At 32.0% G+C, this 19,884-nt stretch overlaps 1 protein-coding gene across 1 annotated transcript; it reads right to left on the bottom strand.

The window, feature by feature from the left end:
• Positions 1-9,952: 9,952 nt before the first annotated feature.
• On the bottom strand, positions 9,953-14,664 carry LOC105166523 (putative auxin efflux carrier component 1c). The gene is made up of 6 exons (XM_011085905.3): positions 13,121-14,664; positions 12,595-12,826; positions 12,423-12,508; positions 11,399-11,556; positions 10,619-10,695; positions 9,953-10,179 (listed from the first exon to the last, which is right to left on the bottom strand). The coding sequence occupies exons 1-6, from the start codon at positions 14,298-14,300 to the stop codon at positions 10,113-10,115; spliced, it is 1,800 nt and encodes a 599-aa protein (XP_011084207.1). The 5' UTR covers positions 14,301-14,664; the 3' UTR covers positions 9,953-10,112.
• Between the last annotated feature and the right edge of the window lie 5,220 nt (positions 14,665-19,884).

Raw genomic sequence — 19,884 nt, 5'->3', positions numbered from 1 at the left:
GACTGTAGAGTGTTCTTTTTTTAAAAAAAAAATTAATTGTTGTAGCCTATAGATGTTATTGCAGATATGTACATAGACAGATTGGGGGGCACCAACTATTAAAACCAATCCCCGAAGCATGGGTCACAAACTACCGACTCACTCCTCAAAATTTCAAGCACTATTGATCATATCTTCTAGTCCACAGAGGCGAGCTTTTCTAGGAACAAAATGCCTAGTGTCAATCCAGTTTAGATAATGCCTTCTCTACCAATTTCCTATAAACACATCAGGAGTTGGTGGGCTTATCAAGATGGTGACCCAAAACTTGATCTTCTTGCAGAGCTCAACAAAAAGTTTGACTATCATATGTCAAATATACAACTCCACCAAATCCGCCTATAATCCATACAAGACGAGGAAATAGCTTGAAGAACAAGCTCACAATGAACAAATGTTTAGAGATCCTGCTTCTCATTTTAGTCCCTAAGAAATATGCAAAAAGAAATAAAACATTTTGAATCCATAGAATAAATCCTCTACTCATCAACTTTTTTTCCCAATCTTCCTCAGACAAACCTAGCTCTTCATACACTAGTTCCTAGATGATGTTCAAACCTTCCAAAAATGAGTTGATTACCTTCCTAAAAGAATATTCTCTATACAAACCAATCCTTCCCCTAGAAGGAGATCTAAGACAAATTCCAGAATTAAGAAAGTGAACCAGCCTCCAGACCTAATGGTGGGAATTTTGACACTGAAGATCTCTCCAAAGATCTCCCTTTGATCTGTATGAACCATCCACCAATCGCCAAAATAAACAAACAGTCACGACTGAAGAAGAATCTGGACAAAGACAGTTCTTAGGTTCCCTTAGACTCTAAACCATTGGTTCTTCTTAACGATTTTCCAAGAAGCAAATGGAGGAACATAATTCATGAACTGACTGTTACTGACATCCTGTTGCACAACTGAATTAGAACAGCCGAATGCAACAGTTCCTCACTGACCCAAGGTTGCACGACAAGGATGACGGAAACTTCAAAAGCATACACATATACTACTTAATAACTATTGCACTTGTCAGTAGCCTTATACGCATTTTGGCATTCAAGCATCGTGTTCCAACAACACAGGCCACACCGTGCACCATGCCCCATGGCTCTCCAAGACCCCTTTGTGTCATGGTGCACCATGAGTCTTTAACAACTATGTACTGGGTAAAGAGCCATTCAAGGAAATATTCACAAAGGAATTGGATGGTAGAAGGTAAAGGCAAATAGAAGTGGAGGAGTTGAAATTCCAACTTAAGTCCTAGTAGGGGCACTCAAAGGAAGTTTGTACATAAATTCAATCAAAAAACAAACATAACTATTCTCATCTCTTGCTGGCTCTTCAGATGCTTCTAGTCCTGTGATGGAAAAAACAGTACTTAGCAAGCTGATGCAAATAAACATTGATGTCCACATATGGCTGAAATAATAAGCTATGATATATCTGTGTGCGAAAGATGCGAGAATCTCTTTTGAGATTTCATATGCAAATATACCTTGGTCCAAAGATTGAACAAACTAAATGATATTGAGTAAGTTGGCGAACATCTATCCTGATCTTAGATTGGTAGTTTGGCATTAAAGAAATAACAATCATCCAAGTATTTAACAAAATAATCATGAAAGAAGTTATCCAAATGAACTCCCATCATCGAAGCACCCATCTAGTAAACCACTAAACAACATCACATGCAGAACACAAGAAAAACTGCATTTTGGACAGTATATTCACTTCAGTAATGCAATAAAGGCACCGATGCAGTACATGAAAAAAAAAAAAAAAACTCATGCCATGCTCATGCTATGTTCACATAAAAAATAACCCCTGACAAAACAGCATTAAACTATCAGAAGTATAAAATCATACATAACAGAGTCAAATGATTACCTTAGCTACATGTTCCAGAGTCACGGCTTTTGGTACAACGGCAGTTGTGAGCCCTATCTAAAGAAAGCCACTTCTCCCCTCAAGAGGAAAACACTGCAGAAGCTCCCCAAAGCTTGGCCTAGTCAACTTCTCTGATTCGAACTAACCCTATCTCCGGACCATAATCCGACGGCAAAAAAGACATTCCCAGTATCATTATGCTCCGACCCCCACTTGATGCCACTGCATAATCCACCATACCCATCCCATCAGCCGCATGCCTCCCAATTTCCTTCTCCACCATCACTACTAGCGTTTCTCCTGGCCTTCTCGAATATTTTGAAAATTTCACAATAGTCTTCCTTTGACAGAGAACTCTTAGTTCTAAACTCATCCATAAATTTCTCAAACGCATCACTCGTTGCATTCAACTCCAAATCCATTTCGTCCCCCTTCTTTTCCACTTTCTCATCAAACCTCCTTCCTCACCGAAGTAATCACATCCTCGAATTTGCGATCAGAGGCATTCACCTGTACCTGCATTTTCCGTCGTAACAACCTTCTTCATCTCAGCAAACTTCCCCTCAAAATCCATGAAAATCACCGAAATCCCCGAATCAGGGCCCTAATTTAAAACACCCAGACGAATCATCTGGAAAAATCCGATAACAGCTACGCGTACCACTAGATTCTCAAGAGAATGCTGATCACAGTCCAACCCTGTTCCGTGCACTTCGAGGCTAGGGCAGACTTGTTCGCCTGCGTCTGGGCCGGGGTTTTCCTCGCATCCCTCATCATTGCAGCGCCCGTACCACTTGCTGTCAGCCGGGTGACCTTACTTCCGCCCACGATGACGGTGGCGCTTCCGGCGTCGGATATGGACCGCCTTTCCGAAGATTCTCCTAGCCGGGCTAGCGTTGGTGAACCATTTGAAGAATTTTCTAGTGGTTGAAACTAAGAGGCGGATTTGGATGATAATTCAACAACCGTAGCCGGAAACTTGAATGTATAAAGTGCGGGAAAATTGAAATTACAGAGTAGAAAGAGTGAGCAATTGAATAATTGCCTTCCTTATTAGCTTGCTCTCGGGCTTCAATTAAGTAATGGGCTCGGCCTGCTCGGTTCAGCCCAATTCCTTTACCAATTACAACTATCCAAGAATGCTCCGGTCCAGGCCCAAGTTCTAACCCATTTATTTAATAAATCAAATTCTATGTGTTTAATTAATTATATTAGTAGTTTTTAAAATTCTTTATTTTTTCTAATACTCTATTTTTTTTACATTATTACATTGATTTCAGATTATTAATACTCTTCTTTTCTATTTTACGTGTTTGAAGTTTATTTTAAATCTTTTTGGCCAAATTATTATATGATGTATTGAGGCGGTCTAATTTTTTTATTTTAATTCTTAGTTTGCTTTATCTTTTGTAATTCTTATTTGAGTTTTTAAGTTCTAAGTTTACTATATAAGTTTTTTAGTCAAATTGTTATCTAAATACGATTATCTAGTTTTAAGTTTTTTCCCTTTTTTTTGTTAAATTATTGTTTTATTTTGTTTTATATTTATAAGTTTATTATTATAATTCTTTGCTTGATTTAATATATAATTCATTTATTTTGTGTTAATATACATAAACTTAAGCATTAATAGTTAGGGTATATTACATCGACAATTTATGAGGTTAGGCCTAATTGCGCTTTTTATAAAATTACAAGTATACTCTTTAAAGTGGTGTTAGTGCAAGTACCCACGGGATATTTGTTTAAAATTTCTACATTTAACAAAAGATGTGCTTGTAATTATAATTACAACCTCAAAGTATATTCATGTAATTTTATAAATGACATAAAGTATTAATTTTAGTTCTTGAAGTTTACGCATGTTATAGTTTTAGTCCTGTAACTTTCAGAAATATATAATTTAGCCTACTTACCCAGTTTTGGATAATTTTACCTCTGCATGCTTTTTAAAGAGTAAATTTAGTTCATGTCCATTCATTTTGCATCTCATAACTAATGCTCATATAGAAGGTATGAATTATAAAGACTTAATTTTATTTCGAAAGCAAGTTGGGCATTTTAAGAGCATTATGATGGACTATTAAGTTTTATGTTCAAAAGGGCAAAAGAATTCTAAATTAGACTAAAGAACCGAATCTATATAAAATTAATAGATAAATGACTAAATCCAGTATTGTCAAAGTTAAAGAACCAAAAGAAATTCAAATCAAAATAAATTTTCTTTTTCTCTAATTAAAATAACTTCAAAGGATGTGGATATAATTTGAGAGTCTGATCATCTCTTAAATAAAATTAATTATGTTGATGAACTGAAAGGGAATTCGTCATAGTAATAAGGTAACTTGCAGTGTGAATTAAATGATATGTTGACACACATATGCATGATTTATTTGGTTGCATAAGTTGTTCACTAATCTTAACGGATTATTGTAACGAGTTTTAAATTGGAGATATGCACTATTTCCTAATTGATAATAATAGGTTTGACATAGATCAAGAGAGAGTATATCGGATTAATTTGGGAAGAAACTCAGTATATGAAAACACTTTCTTGTTAAATTTTGCATTCATTGGATCAATTAGGTGGACCTATAGTCTTATCTTGCTCATTATCAAAACACTTCTCTTTAGTAGTTATTTTTCATAGTCATAATTGATCACTTGATTCTCGATCATCCAAATAATCACAAATTAGTAATAATTTCGATGAATATTTCATTTAAATTCTCGTGGGATCGATATCATTTCATTATATTTCGACTATAAATAATAAACATTTATTAAGATTTCATCTATATATATACATAGTAAAAATATTCGTCATATTGTAATAAATATTTGATATTATTTATAAAAATAATAAATAATAATGGTTACAGAATTATGATTAATTAAGACGGTGTGCAAGTTGTGGGTGGGAGTGTGAGGTAGAGAGGTGAGACGGAAAGGAGGCAAAGATGGAATGAGAGGAGAAAGGCAGTAGGGATTGTCTGGGAAGCGGCCGACCCAACAATGGGTAGTGGGCGACACAGACTTGTACAAATCCTTCCATCTCTCTGAGTGTGACGTTTGGGTGGTGCCACTGCCATTTTTGCTGCTTTTCTCTCGCATTTCTGTCTCTATTCACTTTCTTCACCCACCTCCACCTCTCCCTCTCCTGTTTTTGCATACGAGTGCGTGCCCGACTCCAACTTCATCCTTATACATCTTTATCTCCTATTAATCTTTTTTTTTATTCTCAAACTTACTCATTACTATAATTTTCATTTTCGATCCCAATTTTTATCCTCAAATTTTAGTTGAATTGTGTATGAAGCCACTAACTTTACAACAAAATCTTTAATGAGAAAAATCGTATTTTGTGTTTTACATATTAATTATTGGACAAAAATACAAGTAGGGATTAAAATTATGAAATTTTTTTACTTATAGGCTGCAACGTGGGAAAAACATAACAAATGGGATTAAATTGAAAAAGATACAAATATATAGGACCAAAAATATAATTTTTCACCTTCATTACATACATCTCATAAGATAATTTTTGAGTTTATAATATGTTAGATCATTCATGAGCTTATAATATGTCACAGTTTTGATTTGAAGAAAACTTAACTAATTAACATTATGTAAATATTTTTAAAATATGTACGAAATTCCTTATTTTTAATTAATTGAGTTTATATGCTCACAATATCTTATTTTTATATCTTATAAGTTTTTCGTTTTTTCTAAAAGATCAACATCCAAACACTCTGCAACATCTTATAAAATATTTAAAGAATTTATAACCACCTATTATTTTATATTTTAGATCTTATAAACTTATTTTTTAAAACAAAAAAAGTCAATCAAATATTTTGTAAGATCTTAAAAGCTCTAAAACATGTTATAATAGCTAAAAAGCTTATAAATTCACTGATACACCGTAAAAAATATTTTACATAACAATGTATGAAACTTGTAAGAATATATTTCACAGAACAGCCAGACATCCTTTCTGTTATATATACCTATAACTTCCACTAGAATCCCTTTAAATATATAGGTAAATTATAACTATCTCTTCTATATATATTTTGACATAATTATAAAAACTTAGTAGAAGCCAACAAAATGGATTTATTATTAGAAGAATTTTAATAATATAAGGTATTAATAATTTTTAAAAAATAAAAAATATAATTACAATTATATAAAATCAGGGTTGAAATTTCTGGGAAAATAAGGGGGAAGAGTAGTTAAGATGGAGATGGATGGGATTGGCATATTGGTGTGAATGAATATGCTTAGTCTTTTCATGCAACGCAATATCTATGAATGCAAACGGAAAGCATAAGAATATTAGTGACAGCTGCATGGATGCCAATCCTCCCAAATGCCATGCAGTAGTACTACCCTCCACGACAACCCAAGAATCTCTCTCTATCTTGTCCCAATGTCGGAAGATTCAATGGTGTAAGATGATGCAGCTACCACCCATCCCATTTATTCTCTTCCAAACAATCATTTCATTATACCCTTATCATCCAACATTATATATACCTACCTACCTACTCTCATTTTTACTGTGCTTTTTTTTTTTTCTAACATTTTAAAAATTGAGATTTGGGAAAAATACAATTTGGCTGTGTGTTAAGCGAAATGTGCAAAATATTTTTTTATAAAAAAAAAAAAAAAAATTATCCTCTTATTTTATAAAAATTAGAATAAAAAACATTCTTTATACGTACCCATGAGTGCATTACACAAACACCTCTAAGTTTGGAAATGATTTTTACTCAATAAAATATTATTTTATATTATATATATACATATAGCCACCTTCTTTTTCTTCATCTTACTCTCACTGTCGGCTACGCCGCCACCGCTCCCAAGCCCCTCGCACCGGCCACCCCCCTCCCTAGCCCCTCTCGTGCTGCCCACCCAAATCCGTCCCCTACCCCTTCCCGGGCCCAAATCCGCCCCCATCCCCAACCCGTCTCGATCCGCCCTTCTTTCCTCTCTCTCTTTTTCTACATATAGATATATACTTTAGATACATTTAAAAATATATTATTATATAAGCATATAAATATTTCTAGATATATATATATATATATTCAAATTTAATTATATATACTTTTAATTATTATTTAATTAAATATAAATCATTGATTCAAATGAGGTGGAATTTAATCCATTAATCTATTAGTTAAATATGGATCTTAAATTGAAATTAAAATTTATCGATTTTTAAATAAGGGTATAATATTATTTCAAATTTTAAATTAAAAAAGGCACGTGTGATTCATAAAATACATCAAGGGGATTTTGCTTTATTTATTATAACACCAGAGGGTAAATTGTTGCTTTATTTTTTACAGAGAGTAAATTCGCATTTCCCTTACCACAGTGGGTAAATTGAATTTAATTTTTTTTTTTTTTGGTATTTTGTATGCTTGAGGACAAATGACTGAGGTGAAAAGCTACAACCTGAGCAAGAGAGTTAAAAGATGTACAACCTAAGTACCACCATCACTCACAATCAAAGGAAGAAGGTAAGTGACAAGCCAAAGCCTACAACTGGAACGGACGAACTCAGCCATCAAGAGGAACCATTGAGAAGCTATCAAGTTAAGGAGCTCGATAGGGATAACTTCTAAGAACAAGAATACATCCTCTCCATGCAAGTTGTGAAAAATGTCGGACACAATCATTAAAAAAGATGTTGCAGAAGAAGATACACACAAGTTGAAGCCAACCAGCAGGAGGGCCGGACAAGGGAAAAAAGAAGGAAAAGAGAAGAGAAGGAATTAGAGAGTTATATATATAACATCATTTTGTTTGTTTGCCATTCTTTCCTTGAGTAACTATTTTTTTGTAGCATCAATATATATACTTTGTTTGGTTTTGCTTTTTCGTATTTGAAAGACAATTGCAGACATCATATACGTAGAATGTTTGTTTATATATTTACATCAGTTGTTTTTACACGTGATTCCTGTAAGCATATAAAAAATTATAGCGTGGGATGAAAAAAAATTATAAAAAGACCCAAAATGTAGCGATGTGATGAAAAAAGAAAGAAGTATTTGAGAAAAAGAAATGTGGGATAAAGTAAGTAAGAAAGAAAAATTATAGTTGTGCATTTATTAAAAATATAGAAGTTTGTAAAGAAAAAAAAAATATGGAGAACATGAGTGAGGAAAAAAAGTGATATTTGCTTGTGAAAATTTTTCATCTAGTTGGATATTTCTCAACCAAATTTATGTTTGTACAGTATATATATATTTTTTTCCAAATATATCTCAAACAGATGTCACTACTTAAAAACAAAAAATATATATCATATATCTAAACACTTTACATTAATAAAAACCTAACGAGGGAGACAATAAATTTCTTTTTATTTAAAAAGATTATTTTTTTTGGGAAATTATATTGACATTTTCTTATGTTAGGTCTAATTTTACAAATACTTCTTATTATTTTCTAAAATTATAAGTATGTCCCTTAATTAGAGTATAGTTTAAAATTACAAATATAGTTTCTTCAATGAGTGAACCTTTACACAAACACCTCTTCAAAGGGATGTACTTGTAATTATATAAAGGGTAAATTACAATGACATCTTTTTGATTTGGCATAATTACGAATACTCCCTCATTATTTAAAAAATTACAAATACCCCATAATGTTTGATGAAATTATGTAATCCTTGGATGGAGGTATTAAATTGCAACTATACCCTACTATATTTTTTTCTTTCTTAAAAAGAAATTAAAGTTTGAAAAATTATGTACTTAGTCAATAAAAAATAAAAAAATTAAAGTATAAATAAAATTATAATGTTTAGCCCACAAGCGCATTATGGTCAGCTGACCATAAGAAAAGGATAAAGACCTAACGGAATTGACTAATTGTTAGGTGGCCGTTAAAATCAGTGGGTATTGTTAATTTTCGAAACGATGAGGGAATATTCGTACTTATGTAAAACCTTAAGGGAGGTCATTATCATTTATCCTTATATAAAATGTAAAGAATGTTTATGTATTTAAATCTAATCTCAAATATATTAATGTTATTTACCCTTTTACTTCTTCTATATTTTGGTATGGTGACAAAATGCAATTAACCCAAAAATAATATAGGAGAGTTTCTTGATGCAACAAGTGTATAAAAACGAAAGTAAAAGTCTCGTCCAATATCTCATTGTTCACATCTTTTTGTCAAATTTAACACCATATTATTCATTTAGTGGTCATATGGGTTTAATTCAAATGAGCTTTAATATGTAGTAAATATAATTTGAGATTAGAAATAAGTTTCACATTGTTACATATAGTTAATGTATTAATTTTAAATTATTGAAGCACTACAAGCAGAAATAATGTTGTATAATAATCAAATATTAAACAGTAATTTTAAATTTATCAATAATATTAAGTGATGATAACGAAAATAATGCCTAATGAGTTTTAAAAATAAAATTATACTTTGACTTTCAATAATCAAATACTCAACCCCATTAAAAATACTAAATATTAAAAATCAAACGATTCTCTTTCCTGAAAAAATTAAAATTAAACGATTTTCCTCCCTAATAAATTCAACCACACATTTATACCACCTAAAAGTAGGGATCATTTGACAAAATTTCAACCTAAGATTCCACGTTCCAACTAGCCTTTGCTACAACTTTTTTGATAGAATATATTTGCATAAATCAAAAGGGCATTATATAATCACATATATAGACCTTCACCCCCCCCCCCTCCTCCCTCCACTTATTTTTTCTCCCGACTTTTTTATTTCAAATCATATTGCATCTTTTATTCTATTTAATATATAGATGCCACATACGTACAATATCTTCCTAAATAAAATAAATGGCATATTAATACATATTAGTCGAAATAGAAGATGCAAAAGGATCTGGAACGGAAAATCCAGTCCGCCTTTTCCGACCTCTACTCCTTAGTGTGATGAGCAATATTAATTCTTGAAACAAAAACAAGAGAATATATATCACAAACACCAAATCAAGTAGAGAACATTTTCCTCCTCTTCTTCTTTTTTTTCTTTTCTTCCCCCTTTAAAATCAACTACAAACATCATTTTACAACTTCTACTAGGAAAAAAAAATAACACAAAATCAGTCTAAGGATGGATGCATTCTGTTTCTTCCCAAATGGCCAACTCCGAGTTTATAAGCCCAGCAAAATGTAGTAGACGAGCGTTATTGGCAAGGCGATCAGCATCCCGAATATAACCCTATAAAGGTTATACAGACGAATTACGAGACGATAACATCGATAAAATAAGCATAATATTAATAACAAAGTATTAATTTCAGATTCTAAAGTTTTCGCTGCATATATGTAATAAAAAACTAATTATAATCTTTTAGTAAAAAAATTATCCCCGAGAAAAAATTGTCACAATAGACGATGAATGATGCGTTTTTAGTAATAACATAGATATATATACTGACAATTATATCAATCGTCATTATACATGTGTTATTAATTGTTTATAGTAACAACAATTTTGCACACAATATTTTTCCTAGCTAATTATCGTTAATGTCAGTTTTTATGCTTATATAATCATTAACTAAGTATTAATTACACTATAAATATATTGAAACTTGACATATAATCTATTCAAATTCAATTTGAATCATAATTTTTTTCATGTATAGCAGACTTACGCTGTGCTGAGGATATCAGGATGTACGTTGTACTCCTTGGCAAAAACAAAGGGTACAATTCCTTGAGGCAGAGCAGCCTACATTTCAAAATGTCACAAACAAACGTCATATTATAGGGAAAAAAGAAAAGAAAAATTATTATAGTATGTTATATATAAAAATAGATTTGGATTGAGTGTGACATTGTCCGGTTGCATTTTTCGAGTTATTGAACATCCCTTTCAGAACTAGTACGAATAATAATTACTTTTTTTAATAAAAAATAATAATAATCCAGAAAGAGTTAGATTCACGTGTTGGGAGTATTTCAGTGAGATTCTTTCAAAAGGGGTTTCACTTCACTTGGTTCTAAAATGGGGGACCATTCATTTTTTATTAATATCTCCAAACTCCAACAACTTTAGGATTTAGAAAAAAGATAAAACTTCAAACCCACTTCGTACTGAAATTTATAGATATTATGTAAAATTATAATTTAAAATAATAATCGAAAGATTTGAGATCTTTTGGGATATGCAGTCGTCCAAAAAGATACAAAGAAATTGTTATTACGACTTGAAATCCTCACGTTCAGATCTATCGATTCAAAACATAAATATGAAATTAAATAATTAAAAGTGAATTTTTTTGAAAATATTCATTCAACTTAAGTCCTTTTTATTTTTCCTATTTATGTTATGGTGATGATAATGTAATTTTTTTTTTTTTTTTGCTATAAATAAAAGATGAAAGAAAAAAGAATGTTGGGGAGAGTGGGAAAAAGTAAATAAAAAAAGTGACCTGGACAATAGCAATGCGCAAGAGAACACCACGAAGGCCAACAGCAATGGAAGCAGCAGCCATGACAGCTGGTCCTGTAAGGAATCTCACAGCCATTGCAAAAGCTGCCACAGAATTCCCACATGCTATGATCCTCGGTTGCAATGCCATGAACAGTCCTGCAGTGCACCACTCACACCCAATCAATCCCATCATCACATTATTAAAACTAAAACAGAAAATCAATGAAATCACGCCCACACATCTCTCATCATCACCACCACCTCCTCCTCTGTCTGTATCTTTTCCTGCTGTAAACTACTGTCACAGTACTGTGAGACTTGGGGGGGGGGAAATAAAAAAATAAAAAATAAAAGAGAGAAAAGAGCAACTAAAGAGGGAGACATGCTATCATGACCTCAACTTCGCTTTTCGCATGCTTTTGATGGATAACTCCTCCTCTTTACTATTCATTTAATTAAATGGACCTTAATTATTATAAATTGTCATTAAAGAGAGATCATGATCATTAGAAAAATTATAATTTTTTTATAATTAATTATCATAATTAAAAGTAAGTAGATAATTTTGTTGGGTAATTGCTGCACATAATGTCAAACATAGTTAAAAATCATAACAAATACGGATTGAACATGATAAATAATATTAATTTATCATTAATTTTAAATTACAATCATTTATCATGTATTAAAAAAAATCCCTTTCTTGTAATGGATAAAGAGGGAGAACTTGCAATTTTCATACTCATAACTTAGGTTCAGTACATTTTTAATCTCATTGCTTACCGAATTACGTCCAGTAATTGCAAATACTCTAACTTTCAATTTTCCTACCAACTAAAATTTATAAAAAAAAAATTATATACAAGTCATTTAACTGTTATCTTTTAAGAACGAAGAGAAATAGCCACGTAATATAACTTGATGTGATAGGTAAATGCAGAATTATTTGACAAATGTTGTAAACAAAATTGAATGAAAAGTATATATAAATTGATGGAGAGAAAAAAGAGAGGAAGACTCACCAAGACTGAACATGGCCATGCCAAGACCTGCATCTGACAGTATAGAGATGGACTTTGCTATGATAGCAGGCATTTGGACATGCCACCTAAAAAGGCCCAGATCAAAAATTTAACTTGAAAATGATGAGATAAATAAATAATAATTAAAAATTGAGAATAGATAGATAGATACCTGAATGAAATTAGAGACCAAGTAAGGCCAATTAAGCTAGAATAAGTGTTGGGATTTCTGATGAGTTTCCTCCAAACCATGATCAAAATAAGCCTTGTCATCACGCTTGTCGGAGGCATCACTTTCACTTTGTTCTCTTCACCTTCTCTATCCCCACCACCTCTGTTCCCAAAGCTCAACTCTTCTTTCTCCAAGTACTCGCCCTCTTCCTCATTCTCTCTTTGTCCCTCCCCTATTACCACAACATTAATATGTTATCACTTTAATTACATTGGAATTTTGGTATGCTACTAATGCATCCATTTATTAATAAAATGCACAAGTTGGTGAAAGTAGCTACTGTCTTTTATTTACCATCTCAAATTTAATTTAAACCCTTCAGAGCATAAAATTTATTTTTAAAAAAGAAAATATAACGACATTCTCTGCCGTCATATTTTATATTACATTTATTTATTTATTTTTAAATGAATTGGAGAGAGTGTGTGTGTGTGTGTGTGTGTGTGAGAATGGGCAAAAATTGTACCTTTGGCAGGAGAAACGGCAATTCTGGCTTCCTTAGCATTAGCATGGTGGTCTAATGCACCGTAATCATGGCCGCCAAAGACATCTGAAACCGGCGACGCACTTGAGCTCCAAACAAACATATGAAGATCTTTCCCACCTTCTTCACTCTTCTGCTGCTGCCCGTTCGCCTTCTTCGCTGCTTTCGAAGCGGTGGTGGGAGAGAACATGCCGGGATTCGGCGCCGGATAGCTCTGTGTATTGTTGCTGCCATGATAGTACCTTGGCTTGTTCGCATTGTTATTTGCAGTTTCCTCCTCGAAGTTTGAAGGTCTTGGAGTCGGCCCTCTTGAAGCCGAGAGCCCATAGACGTCATTTGCACCGAAGTTGGAGTTCCTCCCACCCCCCTGCATCATGGAGTAGAAGTCTGTGAGGTTGAAGCTGGAGCCTCTGGGGGTAGGGTTTCTTGAGGACTGGAGAGAGTAAATCTCTGCGTTGGTGAGGTTTGATGGCCTTGGAGTGGTGGACGAGAACCCCATTGATCTCCTCGAGAAGATGTCTGATCTTGAGGCGTTTGATTTCCTCACCGTCACGTGAAGCTTCCCGTCCTCCTTGATTTCCGCCTCCGTCTCCAGCGGCTGCCGCCCGTCCAATGACATCACATCAGAGTCAACGTGGATGGAGACTATTGAGCCGGCGGTATCTGGGAACTGCTCAGAGATGAGCATCCTGGCGCCTCTGTACTCGAACATGAAGAGCATCAGAGTGTACCATATGATGCACTGGAGCACGACGATTTGGACCATTAGAGCGCCGGAGAAGTCCCCGTACATCCCCTTCAACAACGGGATGCCCATAACAAGCGTGTTGGGGAGAGTTGAAAGGGAGAAAAGCGTGATTGTCCACTCCAAACACCCCCTCTTGCTCACATTAGCCCACACCGCGAGAATCGCTAGAACCATGAGCTTCTGCAGCGTATCAGCCGCAATAAAGCGTAAGTTCATCGCGTAAGGATTATTGCTGGCTATGAAGTGGAAAGACAGAAGCGGGACAGCGAAAAGCGCGACAAAGCGATTGATCCCGGAACACTGATCTGGAGTGAAGATTTTCCACCATTTGACTGAGCCGTAGGCCAGTATCATGGCCACGTACAGCGGCACAACTGCGGTCATAACATGGTAGAAGTCAGAGGATGTTATCATTTTCGGCTAGTTTTGTGAAAGCCCAGATCAAGAAAACCAAGAGAGAGAGGGAGAATGGGGCTGTGGGGATGGAGAAATGGAGAAGGTTTTTGGAGCAGAGAGCTGGAGCATGTGTTTTGGTTTATGGGGTTCCGAGTACTTAGTATTGTATGCAGAAGAGGAGAAAGGAGAGTATAATATATAATTTTTCCTTAATTATTTTTGGTAGAAATAGAGGTGCAGAATGCAGCTTTGAGAGTTGCAAAGCAAAGCTTGCACTTGCAGAGTCTCCAAAGGGAGAAAGGGAGGGGGAGGGGATGGGGCTGGCTTTGTTCTTTTCCTGTTTGTTTTGAGCTGTGTTTGGATTTGAAAGTGAGTGTGTGAATTTGATAGTGAGTTGGTGTGTGGGTTGTGTAAAGTGTGGCAGAAAAGGCAATTCGGTCGGAGGAGGTGCCTCAATTTTAGAGTTTGGACTCGGTTTCGCTAAATTCAGAATTAATCATACCGCAACTCACATTAAATTTCAACTAATTATATAATAAGTAAAATATATTTATTTATAGTTGATTTATAATTTAAAAAAAATAAATTAATCATTACACTTATTCTGTAATTGATTTAGTTAACTTGAATTTAATTTAAATAAAAATTTTCTTTAATCATATAATATAATTGATTTATAATTTATAATGATCATTGATTATATTAAAATAATAAATAATATAATTGATCGACTATAGTCAAAGTTTATTTGGATCAATATTTTGCATTTGGTTATCAAAGTTATGTTTTGGTTTTATTTCTAATATTGTATGATCGAAAAATAATGTAATAAGGGTTTTGACTAGTCTCATAACTTTCACTATAAATCATCAAAATAGGGGTGTAAACAAATCGAGCTCGAGGTTAATTTTGAGTTGTATGGCTCGAGCTCGATTCCTAAAATTGTAAAAATAGAGAATATAGTTGTTAATTAAAGTATAATGTGACATTTACAATATTCTTCATCTTAATTTTAAAAAATTTGTTAATATCAACAAATTTTTACCAATGAAAATATCTATTTATTAAACAAAAACAAACATAAAGGGTACTAAATGTAATTTTTCGAGTCACGATAAACCTATTTATAATTACACAAAATATCGATTTAGAACAATGTAATCATCCCTAAATAAAAATATATTGAAGTGTGTATTATATAAATATTGGAAAAATTAAAAGATAAAAATAAAAAGAAAGAAATCGAAAAGGCGCTTTGCGATCTCCTTTTGCACTTAACTTTCTTCTTGGATTCGCTTTTTGCGCTCGTGGGCTGTTGATGGGCTATGAATGTGCTTACATGGACTATTATTATATTCCCCCCACCCACAACCTCTCTCTCTCTCTCTCTCTCTCGCAAATTAGAGCGCAATGTGTGTATTGGTGCTGAATGAGTAAAATTAATGGGTTCATTCTTTATGCCTTAGCAACTATATTAATAACAACTACTTTTATATTCAAAATTATTGAGCCCTGCAAAGACTGGACTCACCTAAATATAATGTTTATACTTGTTAGGTACTTTTTTTGTGTAATATTTATTTTATTATTAATATTCGTTCGAGCGTGAAATCTGTTCCAATATTATATTCAATTACCAACAATCACGTATTCGACGTTACATTTATATTAAGAGGTAAAATTATAGATGTACAGTACTTTATAGACATCTGAATATAAGTAGGTGATAAGTGACCTTCTACTATAATTTATTTGACATTAATGAAAAATAAAAAAACTCGATCTTGTGTTTGATAGTTATTTTTTTATACTTATTTACTATCGGACTACAATTGATTTTCATCATATATAGAAATAATAATAATAATTTTAGTCCTGTAAGTATAGATGCGGCAATTTTAGTTTCCTACGAATTCATTATGATAAATTTGTCCTGTATTTTTTAAAATCTAGCACATTGAAAACAAAAATGACTGAAATTTACTAGAATTGCCTGAAAAGTATACTCAATTAAATTTGTCACGTGTACTTTTCAGGTCAAATTTCTAGACGTTTTTATCCTCAATGGGCGAAATATTTAAAATAATATGACAAAATTATCAAAATGAGTCTAAACTAAACTTGGAACCATCCCATACTTACACGACTAAAATTGCGATTTTCTCAATAAAGATATGAACATGCTTATAGTTTGTCCAAGTTATTAAAACAGGACTTGAATTTTGATCTCAAGCTTAGGAGTTGTCACTTTTAAGTCAGCATTTTCTTGAATTGAGCTGTCTTAAACTTGTTAATTGTTTGAGTACAGCTAAAACTAATGGGATAACGTACTTGACTTATACAACCATTAACACTAGATTTGCAAAAGTGAATCTGTAGTCTCTACAATTGATTTGTAAAGATAAGATATAGCTCATAAATTTAAATAAAATCTTACATGAAGTAATCAAATTTAGATAATCGACAACACGTGGCTCACATAAAAGATGGCTTTTTGCACCATTTTGACAAAACTACCCTCAATGCCAAAATGACAAAATAACCCTAGGATCCACGTACTCTTTTCTTGGACCAATTCGTTCCGAATTTGACACAAATATGACTTGTTAATGTGCTTGATCCCCATGATTGTTTGATTAAGATTCAGTAAATGATTCGTGATAAATCATACAACTTGATTATTTTTACAAATTCGTACTTCTTAAATGCCATACATATCTTTATACTACTTTGAATAGTTTCGAACTTTACTTAATATCTTTATCTTACTAATTTAAGTATCGAATAGTTCTAATGAAGGCATAGCTGACAGTGTTCTGACCAACTTTGTGATGTAAGTTTAATACAAGAAAATCCAACAACATGAGACCGCATAAAAAACTTGGACATTAAACCTTAGTTATTGTTGAATTCAGACTTCACACCACAATCGTATAATATGTTTACAGAAATATGGGAAGAAAAAATCACTTTATTGAGTTCAATTCTTATTAAATTTAAATAAAAGAAACATGTACATTGAGATGGGCTGAATATGGATCGGATCAGACTTCTTTTATAATTATACTAAATTTAAAAAAATTGTTGTAATTTACACAAAATTTCAGTGAAAACCAAATCAGACGAGGTAAGAACGAGTTTCCATTTGTATTTCTAGTGTGGGTTTTTTTTTTTTTTTCTCTTTTTTTGGTATAAATGGATTCAATGAGGAAGAATTAAATACATGTATTCTTGTACATAGCGCCCTCCACATTTTACAATGTGAGAAGATAATCTTCTTATAAAAGAGCAAACACACTTCATTTCGCCTTCCCATGCTATTTTTCTTAATCACTACATATATATATATATTAATTATACTTAATTTCCTTCTAAAAATTAAACCTTTTTTTCTATTTTTTTTGTTAAATTACAATTGCACACCCTCTTAGATTCTTATTTTAATAACTATACCATTTTCATTATGTGGTGGACGAAAAATGTTGATCTTAGTAAAAAGAAAATATTACTTTTTAATTTTACTCCTCACCTAGCATTTCGTATATATTATTATAATATAAGTAGTTTTTTTATTCGTCAATGGCTACTTTTTTTATCCAATTAATGATTTGGGAATGACATTTTATTGCAATTATAAGTATAAAATATTACTATGGTATATTTATCTATAAATTACACAAAATATTGAATGAAGGGTAAAATTGAACGTTTACATAAATCTTATTCAATATAAATATTTTTTATTTAAATCGTAACAGAAGAGGTACAAATTGTAAAATGAGATACAAGTGAAATTTCAAAAAATATGATCCAGTATCTTTCGAGGGGTTTATATGTAATTAACAAAAAGAGTAGGAAAAAGTTAATTTGATTGGTTCGTGGCTTATTTTCAATGTATCGATGGAATAAACTTCCCAAGTACCAACAAACATGGGGGTGGGGGAGATCCTGATTGGCGGCTACCAAGTAAACATACCTACCACATTCCTACAAGATTATCTTCAAAGATATAATATGATTAGAAAATAACAAAATTAAATTATATTCTACAAGTTATCAAATAGAAAGAAACAAAGTTTAAAGCCCACACACAAGCGTGCATTCAATTCAAATATAAAAATAGAAGCTGCAGTTATGAGATTAATCATATCATTACTTAAAAACATATAGAATATTATATTAATTATATTATTAGATTTGTATAATTTGTGCTATATATTTACATATTTGTGTTCGATGTAATATTTTAAATTTATGTTGATAATTTATTTTTTAAAAGAAATCAATATAAATAACATTATCACAAGCAAAATTTATGTAAATTTTTAACTAGTTATGTAAAAAATATAAAAATCGTAAATTTATGGAGTTTATACATATTTTATACTCAATATAAAAATTATAAATTTTGGATAGTTTTTATTTTAAATAACAGGTTTATAATAATTAGATTATATAGAAGAATGGTTGTAATATAGATATTTTAGTGGTATAAATAATAAGGGTATTTTTATCATAAAAAAATTAATGGTTGTAATATAGATATTTGGACCCTTGACATAGAGTCTATATAATCAATTATTTTAATTCCATGAAATATATGAATATTTATTTTATTTTATATGAATTTATGATTGAATTCATGTTCAATAATCTACATAATTACTATCTTTTACTGGGGGGGGGGGGGCAAAAAAAACGCCCAGACGACATATATATACAAATGATGGTGTAATTCCAAAATAATCAACTACTTCAATTAGGACAAGTGATTCTTTATTAGAGTGGTGAGGTTGAGTTTCTGTTTGAGTTTTACGGATATAAATAATTAGTCTATTTTTAATAATAGTATGTTATTTTCTTGTTAATTTGAATTTCTTGATCGATTTAAAAATATCGATTTCTTGTGTATTGAATATTATAATAATAGTACATTAATTGGTTTAAAACTATATATATATATTTAAAAAAGAAAAAAAAGAAGAAAGAAAAGAAACTTGTACGAGAGATGAAATTAGGGGCGGGGAGCAAAGATTGGCGTGTCAGATTTACAAACCTTCTTGGAGTTATAAACCCTAGACATTATCTTTGAACCACACAAATTGGTGTGGAAATTTGAGATTAGGGAATGGATTTAGGGTTTCAAAAGGGGCATGCAATTTTTTGATTACTTTGAGGGAAAGTCATCTTTTTGTCTCTTATCCCATGGGATAATTAATTAAAAACCCCTCCTCTTTTACTTAGGTTTTCTAAAAAGATGTCATTTTTCTACTCCAGAAATTTATATAATAAGAGATAGTTATTGGGAGTTTAGGACCACTTTTCATGATTTTGGTGTAAATAAACATAAATTGGATAAAGATTAAGGGTCAGTCTCGAAATCATCCATCTTTTGTCGTTAATTACTTTGACTGCATAATTACTAAATCTGCGTCCACCATTCTTCAAATATTAATTGGACTTCCATAAAAAGATTGACTCACAATTTTTAACTCTTATCCTGCAATTAAAATTGGTACGTTAATTCTTTTATATTTTCATTTTTTTCATTAAAAGAAATATTATTTATAACAACTACTCTCTTTTTTTTGGATAAAATTAC

Source organism: Sesamum indicum, linkage group LG1 (genome assembly GCF_026168435.1).
Source record: "Sesamum indicum cultivar Baizhima isolate 11 linkage group LG1, ASM2616843v1, whole genome shotgun sequence".
Lineage (NCBI taxonomy): Eukaryota > Viridiplantae > Streptophyta > Magnoliopsida > Lamiales > Pedaliaceae > Sesamum > Sesamum indicum.
Note: the sequence above shows the minus strand (reverse complement) of the source record. Positions and strands in the feature narration are given on the sequence as shown.

Coding starts and splice junctions, on each gene's coding strand:
- LOC105166523 (XM_011085905.3), bottom strand. CDS start 14,300: ATGATAACATCCTCTGACTTCTACCATGTTATGACCGCAGTTGTGCCG. Junction 12,509..12,594: donor TGGTCTCTAATTTCATTCAG/GTATCTATCTAT, acceptor GGGCCTTTTTAG/GTGGCATGTCCAAATGCCTG. Junction 10,180..10,618: donor CCTGATATCCTCAGCACAGC/GTAAGTCTGCTA, acceptor TAACCTTTATAG/GGTTATATTCGGGATGCTGA.